The sequence below is a fragment of the Engraulis encrasicolus genome, chromosome 9 (genome assembly GCF_034702125.1).
Source record: "Engraulis encrasicolus isolate BLACKSEA-1 chromosome 9, IST_EnEncr_1.0, whole genome shotgun sequence".
In the NCBI taxonomy this organism is placed as follows: domain Eukaryota; kingdom Metazoa; phylum Chordata; class Actinopteri; order Clupeiformes; family Engraulidae; genus Engraulis; species Engraulis encrasicolus.
The window spans coordinates 21,323,281-21,335,780 of record NC_085865.1 but is presented as its reverse complement, the minus strand read 5'-3'; the positions used below and the strand labels follow the sequence as shown (position 1 = coordinate 21,335,780).

The following is a 12,500-nucleotide window of genomic DNA, read 5'->3' as shown; positions in this document are numbered from 1 at the left end:
TGTGTGTGTGTGTGTGTGTGTGTGTGTGTGTGTTTGTGTGTGTGCGTGTGCGCACGCATGCTCGGTATGTGCATGTGTGCACAAGCGTATTTCAGCCTGCTGTATTTCTTTGTGCGCCTGTGTGTGTATGTACGAAGGAATGGTTAGGTATGCGGTTCCCTTTCACCATTGCAAGACAGTGTGCATGAACACACATGAGCAGGGAGCACAATGTAACACTTTCCCCTTCCCTTCCCCTCCCTTCCCCTCCCTTCCCTTCCCTTCCCTTCCCTTCCCTTCCCTTCCCTTCCCTTCCCTCCATTTTCCTTGCCCTGGGCCATGTCTTCCTATGCCCTCCCATTCTCTGCCTCTTTTCCATGCCAACTGTTGGCGAGGATACCATACACACACGCACACGCACACACACACACACACACACACACACACACACACACACACACACACACACACACACACACACACACACACACACACAGTACCGAGCACCAACCATAGGCCTGGGGGGCAGCGTTGGTTGTTGTCTGCTCTGCCCTGGAACAGTATTGTCATGATTAACCACTCAGCGCGCCCCTGCCCCCTCTCCTCCCTTTTGGCATCCATGCCACACCATCAGTTGGCCAGTGCCATCATAATTAGTGAGCGTTCTGGCTGGATCATCAACGTAGACACAAAATGTTCCTTTTTCCCCATTAAAAATGGTGGCACACTGAACCATAGCTCTGAGATAAAACTGAGATTAAAATTTTGACACCCACAAGTAAAAGAGAGTGATGACTTTATAACACTTAGTTTCATGTAACTGTATTTCAAATATCTACAGCAGTTTTTCAACGCTGGGGTCGGGACCCCCTGTGGGGTAGCCTGGAATTGAAATGGGGTAGTTTGAAATGTCTAGGTGTGAAAAAGAAATACTGATAAATATTACATATTAATATAGCATTACTATTCAGTATTCTTTTTGTAATGCCATTGTCATAAATATATATATATAGGTTTAATAGCTTACAATTTATGTAGCTCAGTCATGTTTTAATTTTTGTTGTGGAAAAAAAAATTGTTTGGGGTCAGCAGAAATTGGGGATGTCAATATGGGGTGCCGTACCCAGAAATGTTGAGAACCACTGATCTATAGTCTACTTGTGCTAGTGTGGAGACCCTATGTGACCCTTACCAGTAGAGGTCACTGTTCTCCTGACAGACATTATTCACAGTCTGGAGCTTCAACACAGACAGCACAGAAGAGTTTCCTTTCCAAACTGGTGGACAGCCTCCAAAGTCAGACTTTTTTGTGAAAATGTAAAGGTGCACTATGCAGGATTGTACCTAGAGTAGGCATTGCAACTATGCTGCTCATTGAAACTGTGCTGCCTATAGCCAAAGTTGATCTTTTCAGTAATATTTATTAGGCAATAAACTCATATTTACTGGTATGAGCAAATTACAGTAAATTTAGCAGTTAAAAATGTCTGTTACTGGACATTCAAAATGGTGGACATGGAGAAGATCCACCTTTTCATGTACTTTGTATGAAAAGGGCAATGTTTCCAGTCATGATGAATACTTTGATGGTGACTAAGAATTTGATGGTAAGTGTTTGTGAAAAAAACATTTGTCAGTGCCCCTTTAAGAAGCAAAGAAAAAGCAACCATTATCTAAAGCCAAAGAAAATACACCCATATAATATTTATTGTGGAGTGTCACTATTGTCCCTAACTACGGCACTCTTAACAGCTCTCTGTGTGAATGTCAAGTGTTACAGACCTGGGAGATGTTGGACACGTCGGGACACAAACTCTGGAAATGAAGCCTGCTGCCCGTACGGCATCATTACCTGTTCATGACCGGCTAACAGGTAGATGGATTGGATGGAGTGGACGCCCAATGAAGTATGATGGCACAGCATGCAGCGGTTCCGCTTCACAGTGAGTGAAATGCGTTTTGGGAAATCACATTGAGCTCAGTCGCCTGAATCTCATCTTTTGGTAATAGAGATAATCAGCAAAATGGTGAGTATAGTGGGCAAAAAACAAAACATTCTTGTTCAAACAGTGGACGGTTCTCATAAAGACTTAACAAGACAATGAATGAATGTGAATGATTGAAAAAACATGAAGGAGAGATTGGTTTTCCGTCTTCAAATATTTTGAACAAAGAAGATAGATAATTAATAGTATGCGACATGCATTACCACAATGCAAACACTTGTAATCACAGATGTTCCTCTCTCATCACATCCACTATCAAACTTCTCACCATGCTTACTGTATTTTCTATTCAATTAGTCCTCCTTCTCTGCCTACCAGTCAGGGTTGCCAGATGAGGATGATTTCCAGCCCAAAAAAATGCTCAAACCCTACCTGGAACCACACAATCCTGCCCAATTCAAACTGAATACTATTGATTTCTATGCCCACAAAGTTGCAGAAAAACCCGCCCAAATGCCCATTTTACCAATTTCTATCTCCAGACGGCCATCCTAAGCAGCCTAATTGGGCGGGAAACTGCCCAATCTGGCAACACTGCTACCAGTACTTGGTATTATAAATTGATTCCATGTACCGTATGTTGTGCTGTTGCGGGAGATGCTTCGATCTCATTGGCCTTGACCCTTGCTACAAAACCACCACAGGAATGGCTCCTTATCTGAAGGACATACTGAGGCCTTATGTTCCTGGAAGAGAAGTACGGTCCTCCAACACAAACTCTCTGGCCCTGCAATATAACCGATCCCAGTCAAGACTGTTCTCTGTCACTGTTCCTCAGTGGTGGAACAATCTCCCATAGGCAGCAAGACAAAGCACATCTCTTTCAACTTTCAAGAAGAAAGCAAAGACTCTTTTCGAAGATTTCTTTCGTGACTATCTACTATGGTAAGGTTTGAGCTGCCCGAGTCTCATGCCAGACTATAGGCATGACGTGTTTGTGTGTGTACTCTACCTAACACTGTGCTAATGTACAAAACACTAACCCTTCTTAGCATCTGCACTTGTTGTCCTGTATATTTCCTGTGCACTGTGTATCTGCTACTGATGTAGAGACTATGGTTATGTCGTCGATTGTAAGTTGCTTTGGATAATGAGCATCTGCCAAATACAATGTAATGTAATGTAATGTAATGTAATTGTACGTATCTCTATCATAAACGACTATCTATCTATGGTATAATTGTCATTGTACAATAGGCCTGCATGTGTACAGTGTCAATAAACAGCATTCTATTCTATAATATTATACTCTAGTCTAGTCTATTCCATAAGCATCTCTGGCTTATTTCCATTTCAAAACTTATTTGAGGCTTTTTTTTTCATTAAATAAGAGACGACAACTGATGCCGTTTCTTTGTCCTCTGTTCTGGCACGGTAAGTAAAGATCAACACAGACAGACTTCAGGTGAAATTTTCTGTAATACTATTTTTGTTTACATGGGGCTCACTTCAGAGACTGCATTGCACAAGTGCAGCAGAAAGTGCACTGCAGTCAGTGACCCCCACCACAGCCAAGGGGGCAAAACCACAGCAATACATATGATGTGAAAATGCCACACAACACACACACGCACACGCACACGCACACGCACACACACACCATATTTCCTCCTCGGAGCCCGTTTGGACGGAGTCCATTATGGGTTGGGTTAAAGGGGTCAATCTCGAGTTTTCACCTCTGCTGAGTCAGCAGCCGCCAAACAAGATGGAAGTGTGTGTGTGTGTTTGTGTGTGTGAGTGTGTGAGTGTGTGTGTGTGCGTGTGCGTGTGTGTGTGTGTGTGTACGTATGTGTGTGTGTGTTTGTGTGTGTGTGTGTGTGTGTGTGTGTGTGTGTGTGTGTGTGTGTGTGTGTGTGTGTGTGTGTGTGTGTGCGCGTGTGCGTGTGTGAAAACGGGCGAGTTGTTTTAATCTGCTGCTCTTAACTGCTGACAGAACCTGCGGTGGCAACAGCTCCACTGAGAGAGAGTCAATAACAGTTTCACAGAGAGCCCCTTTGATTGCTTACCAACAGCTGTTGGAGAGAGAGAGAGAGAGAGAGAGAGAGAGAGAGAGAGAGAGAGAGAGAGAGAGAGAGAGAGAGAGAGAGAAGATGAAAAAAGAAAGAAAGAAAGCAAGTGATTGTGGTCTAGTGTGTTTTGTTTGTTCTGAGACGAAAGAGGAATATGTCACTCGTCTGCTATGGGCGGCTGCATATTCGCTGTCAGATCAATCCCACCCAGCTGACAGGTGAGACACAAATAGAGTTGCTCAGCATAAAGACTTACTTTTATATGTATTATTGCCTAAACAAAACATTTCTGTCAGGTCACTACAAAAATCAATTCTTTTTCGATGTTTCCCCACCCACTCACCCACTATTCTACCACACAGCCAGCCAGACGGTGGATACGAGCATAGGGGGCCATAACCTTTTTATAGGAGAATGGGACTCGGTGGTCCTGCTGTAGCTGTGCCTGGTTCTCTTGTACACTGCAGTGGACTAACTCAGGCCGGCCTGCAGACATGGGGGCAAAGGGGTCCGTTTCCCCAGGCCCATGAAAAGGGGGGCCCAGAAATGAAACCCCACAACATTGTATTTATTCAGAGAAGGGCCCTAAAGATGATTTTGCTCCGGGCCCAGCCAAAGCGGTCAGAGGCAGTGCGTTACCTGCATGTGGCTGTGTCTAGTTTTGATGTAGGCTGCAGTAGGTTGGCTAGATGGGGCTGTGTCTGGTTCTTTTGTGAGCTACATTGGGCTGGCTAGCTGGGGAATTGCTGTAGTGCGTCTCCTGGGGGTTTCTAAAAGGGGCCGGAGGGTACCAGGGGTCAAGCAGCCTGAGTCAGCACGTTCACAGCGAGCCACTATACTACCGTACGCCACCCCATCCCCCCTTCATGATCACACACACACGCACATACACATACAGTACACTGTATACATAGGCCCTACTGTACATGTTGGCATACACAGACACGCATGCACCCACGCCCGTGCACACACACACACACACACACACACACACACACACACACACACACACACACACACACACACACACACACACACACACACACACACACACGACAGCAAGCACGCACACACACACACACACACACACACACACACACACACACACACACACACACACCCACACACACACACACACGCACACGCACACGCACACGCACGCACACACCCCCAACGTAGAACAAGCACAGGAGATAGAAACCCGAAGCTTGCTCGAATGGCAACTGCTATGTCCACAAAACTTTTGTTTAATGTGCACACGGGAGTCCTAAATGTAGTCTCGCTGCCTCCCGCCCACTCCACAGCACCCGCTACTTCAGACTGGTCCGGGAGAGATCGTAACATCAGCAACCTTTCTGTTATACAGAGGGGCTATTTTCTCCGGGCTTTAATGGCCTTTAATCCTCTGCAAGAGTTCTTCCTTTTCCTTTTTCTTTCCTCCTTAGTCTTCTGTTCACTGTGGCTTTGAAGGTCCTTTGTCTGAAAGTAGCCTCCGTGATAATAGTGGGCACCACAGAGTTGTCCATTTGCTTTGGTGTCAGCAGGAATTACAAATAGGTTCCTCTGTCCTATGTACCTTATCACAAAATATATTTGCGTTATTTAAGTGTTACACAATGCCAAGTAAAGCTAAATAAATTTCTAAGTAGTATTGATTTGCTACTTACGTATATGTTCAAAGTTGTAGTATCAAATGATCATTTAAAGTTCAATGTTACAGTAAGTTGCCTTTAGGTAACTTGAGTATTTATTCTCTATAGACTTTTAACAAAACTGATTTTCTTAAAATAAAACCTTTCACCCAGGAGTGGAAAATAAGTAGTCCTCTAAGGGGAATAACAAGTCCTCTCAGTCCTGCCCTCTCAAAGTCTCTTATCAAAATAAGTAAGGCAATCATCCGTGTGAGTGAAGAGTGGGAGCTGGGTCCTCTTCCCCGCACCGCATGGGTCTGATCTCTCCTGAGGGGCATTCACACCAACAGCAGCTGCTCTACACCAAGCAGTACCATATATTGGAACCAAAATCTTATTTGCGGTGTGAAAGTGTCTACTTGTTTAACCACGGAAACAAGTGCAACCAAACCTCCAAAAAATATTTGGTCTTTGTCAGTTTGAATACAGACCAACAAAGTGTGCGAAATGCACTATGGTTAGTACAGACATTAGTGAGAAAGTGTCCGTTACACCAATTTGACAATATAACATTAGACTACATCACAACGTGCATCCTGCGTTAGTAACAGTTTGACTTCCTTGGGCTGAAGAAATAGTTGAAAGCCAGAGACATTCACAGGTGTGCCATAGTCTTCTTATATGTGGTGATGGACACATGAGGAGCACATCTAGTGCTGTGAAAGCATTCCTTATGTAGCCTTGAGGTAGTTGTAAAGGGCAGTAAGCCCCCCTTCCAGCACCTCCTTGATAGGCTTAATGAGTGGATTATGCATGATGTGCAGACCCTTGTCCAGCGGATGACAGGCCAGCCTCTCCAACCTCTTCAGCTGATGCATCTCCGCGGGCACGTCTTTGATGTCATTGAAGTCCACATTGAGCAGCTCTAGCTTTGTGAGGAAGCAAAGCATCCTGGGTAGGGTGTGGAGGCAGTTGCCCTCCACGATGAGGATCTTGAGGTCGGACAGTGCCTGGATCTGGTCGGCGATGTTCTCCAGCTGGTTGCAGGCCATGTGCAGGAACACCAGGCTCTTCATGGTGTAGACGCAGCCGGGGACGTGCATGATGCGGTTGTGGCTGAGGTTGAGCTTGCGCAGGGCGGACAGGGCGGACAGGCTGGCGGGCAGGCTGGAGATCTGGTTGTTGGCCAGGCTCAGCACCTCCAGCTTGGTGCAGTTGCCCAGCTCCTCGGGCACCTCGCTCAGGTTGTTGCGGTAGGCGAAGAGCACCCGGAGTCTCCGCAGCTGCCCTATCTCCGGCGGCAGGCTGGCCAGCTGGTTTCCCCACAGGTTCAGCACAACCAGGTTCTGTAGCACGGCCACCGTGGACGGCATGGCGCGGAGACGATTCAGCGACAGGTTGAGCTTCTCGAGCTCCACCAGCTCCCAGAGTTCCTCGGGAGGTTCCGTCATGCCTCGGCGCGCCAGAGTAAGGACGATCTGTCCGAATTGCTTGGTGGTGTGCTGGCGGATTCGATCGGCAGACTTCAGGCTCTCTTCCCGACCGCCGTTCTTCCTTGCCTGCCTCTTCAGTTCCTCCTCCTTCTTGGACTGCTTGCCTCCCATCCTGTTGTCCCGTCCTGTCCGGTGCTCTGTTGTAGTCTTTCTTTAGACTGGTCCACTTTTCTTAACTGCACAGACACAAACACAAAATACAATCACCCTCCAGCTAGCATGCCAGAGGTGCAAAGCCTGTGTCCTTGGCTCCAGAACTGCTGAATGTCAACAAGGATCCAACAGCATTCCAGACTGTGGCAGTAAACAGCCTGTTCAGTGACTCTGGAAAATCAGGAAGAGAAATTGTACCCAGTACTTGGGCTACGAAAGACCTCCCGCTGTGTTGGTCACTCGGTTGACTGAGTTATACTAGTAGTTTGTTGAGTGTCAGTGTCTCCTTGCTCGTAAGTCAAAAATACTGTAGATGTCCAGGGGGAAGCAAGCAACAGCCAAGCCAAGTCGGGCTCCGTATCCATGTATGTGTAAGTCTGTCTGTCTGTTTGTGTTTGTGCTCTCGTGTATCTCTGCGTGTGTATGAGTATGTGTCTGTGTGTGTGTCTGGTCTGGTCCGGTCTGTCCGAAACTGGCCTTTTGAAGGGCTGTGCTGACAGACCCAAGTAGGAGGGCCTGAAACACCTCTTACTAAGTTACACTCGCTGCCCTTCCCCTTGCGCAGCTGGCCCTGTCACTTCGCACTCCTTTGCCTGGTGATAACTACCCTTGATTGTGTTAAGGTCACATGACCAGCCGGCCGCCATTTTCATTTGCTACGTTTGATGTCCAGAGCCCGCGCCTTGAGAGAGACACCTTTGCCCCCGCGTTCCCCACAGCTGGGCATTCTTCGGATAAATCGAGGTCGTTTGTTAGCCAGCCCATAAATCCTGTGGTGGCATGGTATGGGGCGTAATTTGCATCGCACGCCATTGCAGAACACTGATGTGTTACCATTGATCCCTTCCATTAATTAGCTCTTCGCATACATATTTCTATTTAAAGAAGCAGCTTGCTTTAACATTTTCTGGTTATTAATTCATTTCCTATGAGGGCTATTTCAGTAGTGGGCATTTACAGCCCACCTGACACTTCTTTCTTTCTCTGTCTCTCCAAGCAATTCTTGTTTGCCACTAGTGACATGAGCCCATATCCACTAACAAACAAATTGCCAAAATAACCTGAAGTGAATATTTGCCTCATAAAAAAATCTCCTTGTGTGTGCACTTTGTTTCTCAAATGTAATGAGACTGTGCTCTAGTCTAGCCCATCTGTTTCCATTACTTGGCACTGTATTAGATGGCCTTAAGACGTGGATTAAAGAGGCATGGGGTAGGCGTTAATAAAAGGAACAGTCCTCTGGGGGGGACAGCCCTATTACGGCTTGCTGAGAGATATGAAACTCTGGCCTTTAATTTCATAGCAGCTAAAGGTCTGTGTAAATTATTTTTTATTTTGGTGTGTGTGTGTGTGTATGTCGATATGCCCAGAGCAGCAACGGTCTCTTCTGTGTGTGTGTGTGTGTGTGTGTGCGCAAACATCACAGTTGAAAGCATTCAGATGACAACTTATATTTCCTCATCTTTGATCAGGGAATTAACCAGAGATCAAATTACAGAGGGAACAACATCCATTGCCGCAGATCACTCATGCGGTCTGAGTGGCAATTTTTCCACATTTGTTTGCAAAGCATGACTGCCGAGAAGAAAAATTAGACAGCACTGTTTGTCGTACATAATTGCAAATTGATCAGATTCCTGTTTTTCCCCAGTGCTTTGTGTTTATATTTGACATGTCAACACGCAGCCTCACAAAGAAATAAGATCTTTCTAACTTGCATTGGGCAAATACATTTATTTACCTTTGCCAAAAGCTAATATAAGAGACGATCACTATTCATTTATGTCGTTCATGTAGTATGCAGCAATTATGTTTGTGTTGATGTATCAATATATCAATGTATAGGTCTATGCAACAATGCATCTATGTGTCAATGTATCAATGTATCTATTATCTATGCTCTTTCTCTCTTTGTTTTCACACAAAAGACTTCGCAGGACCTATTTTCAAAAAAGGCAAATCGATTTGGCAAAGCGTCAAAACAATGGCCAGGCCAGAGCCCTGAGGAGAAGCAAGATAGACCAAATGCTGTCTCCTGCGTGCTTCTGCGCCTCCTGTGGTATTTATCAGGGCACTCCACGCCGCGCTGGCATGCGGGCAGCATATCCATCACTGTCTGCTCAGGTCCTATAAGCATCCTCCCCGGTCCCTCAGGGTTATAGACCCCCCCGAACTGGGGCAACGTCAATGCCACGAGTCCCTCTGCATTAACTACCTTGTCTTTATGGGCTCTCCAAGTTATCCACGTTCAAAAGCCTCAGTGCTAGGGACAGGGCCGCTGACAGCACAAAGTTATCTGAAAGGGCCCATACCAAAATACATACTACAATGTAGTGAGGACTCAATGGTGGGCACCCCTCTCTCCCTGGGCCCGGGAAAACTGACCCCTTTGTCCCTTTCCCGTGTCGGCACTGCTGTCTGGGGACACTGACTTTGCTCAACCCTGCACGTCGCTCATATGTAATGCATGGTGCCTATCCAGCCAGCACATCATCACTTAATGTCCTTTCGTGTCCTATACGTAATAGCAGGATATCAGAACAATGCAGGGGCAGCGTATACGGCACTGTACCGCCAAGGCTATGAGTGTGGCATTAAGTCAAAGAGGGGGGGGCTCGTGTCCCATTTACACTCCCTGTACAGGTTGTTTAAGAGCGCCATTGACCCTGACTGGTGGTGGGGGGAAACGTAATGGGATTCAAGGAGTAATGCGAGTCATTTGACCCGCAAGACAGTGTGCGCCATTCAGAGTTAAATGCTGCATGCCCGGGGCCCTCTCTGGTCTCCCTGGGCCCTTCCCCCTTTCTTGGCCGGCGAGGACCTGCAGGAAGTAAAAATAAACCCAGAGATGCTGCAGGGAGCTCCACCTGAGACGGGACGCAAAACAAAGCCCGCCTGTGTGCGTCTCTCTCTATGGTGATCGGGGTAAACAGAGCGGGTGAAAATTTCAGTGCAATCGTGTCACGTCATGCCATGCTGCATTCCTCACCATGTGTTAAAACGATTTAAAAAAAAAGAATAATTGACACACACACACACACACACACACACACACACACACACACACACACACACACACACACACACACATACACACACGCACGCACGCACACACACATACCCCCCCTCCCCACACACACACACACACACACACAAGTGTGAGTATAAGTGAGGCCAAACTAATTTCAGTCAGGTGGATGCCAACCAACCAGTGGCATAGCTTCAGGACAGGCCTCACCATCCCATGCCATCCCTGGTGTGTTGATATCTGATTTGGACGCCTCCCAACAAAATCTGTGCAAAGTGCCCATTATCGGGCCTATTACAGCACAGTGGGGCGTAACAACATTACTCACCTGCATTTTTTTCTCTCTCTCTCTCCCTCTCTCTTTCTTTCTCTCTCTCTCTCTCTCTCTCTCTCTCTCTCTCTCTCTCTCTCTCTCTCTCTCTCTCTCTCTCTCTCTCTCCTCTTGTCCGTGGCGACTGGAGGGTGTGTGTGTGTGCGTATGTGTAGGTGTGTCTGTGTGTCTGTGTGTGTGTGTGTATGGACCTCCTGTTGATGTGGCTTGGGCGTGGGCCAAGAGAGTGTGGCCAGGGCCCGCTCGGCACGAGGTGAGGTGAGGTTCACATTATTCATCACCGAATTACATCAGCGGCACACCGCAGCAGCTTCACCTGCACAAAGCCCACCACAAAAAAATGGGAAGTGCTGCCTTTCACTGATGAATGGCGACGTTTGTGTGATCAGTGTGCCTATACCAGTGTTTCTCAAAGTGGGGCGGAAGCCCCCCTATGGGGGCACGGAGGTATTGGAGGAGGGGCGCGTGAAGTCAGAAGGTTTTTCTTTTTTAATACTTTTCTGCTTTGCCATTAAGTCAACACATTCACTTTACAATCATAATATTCACTAATATTTAGAGAACATCATAGGCCATATAGGCTACGTGTATATTAGGCTCTAATAAACTTTACTAAGGCCTATTTATTTGTATGTTCATAACCATTTTGCTCGAGGGGGGCGCAGACAGACACCCTTCCTCTAGAGAATCTCTTCCTCAGATCTGAAGGGGGGAATGGCACGAAAAGTTTGACAAACACCGGCCTATACATTCCCTCCATTCCATCTTTTTTATTTAATTGTGCCATTCACCACAACATATCTACAACAAATATGCAGACTATAGTTTTTCTTTTGCTAACAACATTATGTTTGTGTGATTAGCATACTTATACATGTATTGCTTTTTCAGTGCATCAGTCACTGCAAAAAATAAACAGAAAATACCGCTAGTGTATTGCATTTGCATTTTTCACAGTCAAGTTGATCATTACTAAGTCAGTTATGCTGGCCCTGGTCCACAAACACAAGTCACTGCACTTACAAATGGTATGTAGGTACAACTTGTAACAAACACATTAAATTGTCTTTAGGCGGTTGGGAATACAATGGAGTCAGAGAGATCCAAGAAATCCAACAAATATTACAATCACTTTTAAAGCTCAAACTCAAAGAACTTAATTTGGTTTCTTCTCCAAATAAACAAATGTAGTACTTTTGATGGTTCCATTTACAACAGATGGTGCATCAGGAAAGCAATCCAAACTGGTATCAAACCAAGCAAATACACAAACAACACAAAGAACAAACATCTCAGAATGATGATGAATATTGCATGAACAACAAGCAATTGCAATTGTTTCACTTCGTGGTAATTAAACCTAATAGTTATTGGGTAGTCATCAACTTGCTCTTGTATATTTTATTTTATTTTATGTTATTGCTTATTTTGACATAAATGCCTCCAATCAAATAAATTATCCCTTCTTTTCTGACAAATCTTACAAGCATTCTTTGTCTTCACGGATTTTAAATCCACATGGAAATGTACTGTGTCATACAAATGTCCATGAAATGGAAATGTGTTGTTTTTCCTGTTTGCAAGGGTTCAGGGTGACCATATTTCTACCACATATGCCCATGTGATGAGCTCTGACTAACACAGACTCTGCTCAGTTATCTACGTGCTCGACTGGGATATCTCCACTCGCGCATCGCCATTGAGCTGAGCACCATTGTAGAGAGGAGGAGGAAAAAACAGAGTGCTTTGAGTAAACAGAAAAAGAATAAAAATAATCCCGGGGTACGACAGGGCAGGATGATGAATCGTAGGGGGGATATCGGCGCACAGGCTATTACACAACATAAAGATGCCATTTGTAATGTCTCCT

At 45.8% G+C, this 12,500-nt stretch overlaps 1 protein-coding gene across 1 annotated transcript; it reads right to left on the bottom strand.

Annotated features, from left to right (window-relative positions):
• Positions 1 to 5,180: 5,180 nt before the first annotated feature.
• Positions 5,181 to 7,715, bottom strand: lrrc30a (leucine rich repeat containing 30a). The gene has a single exon (XM_063206117.1). It carries the CDS (start codon positions 7,227 to 7,229, stop codon positions 6,357 to 6,359), a length of 873 nt encoding a protein of 290 aa, XP_063062187.1. The 5' UTR covers positions 7,230 to 7,715; the 3' UTR covers positions 5,181 to 6,356.
• Positions 7,716 to 12,500: the final 4,785 nt, after the last annotated feature.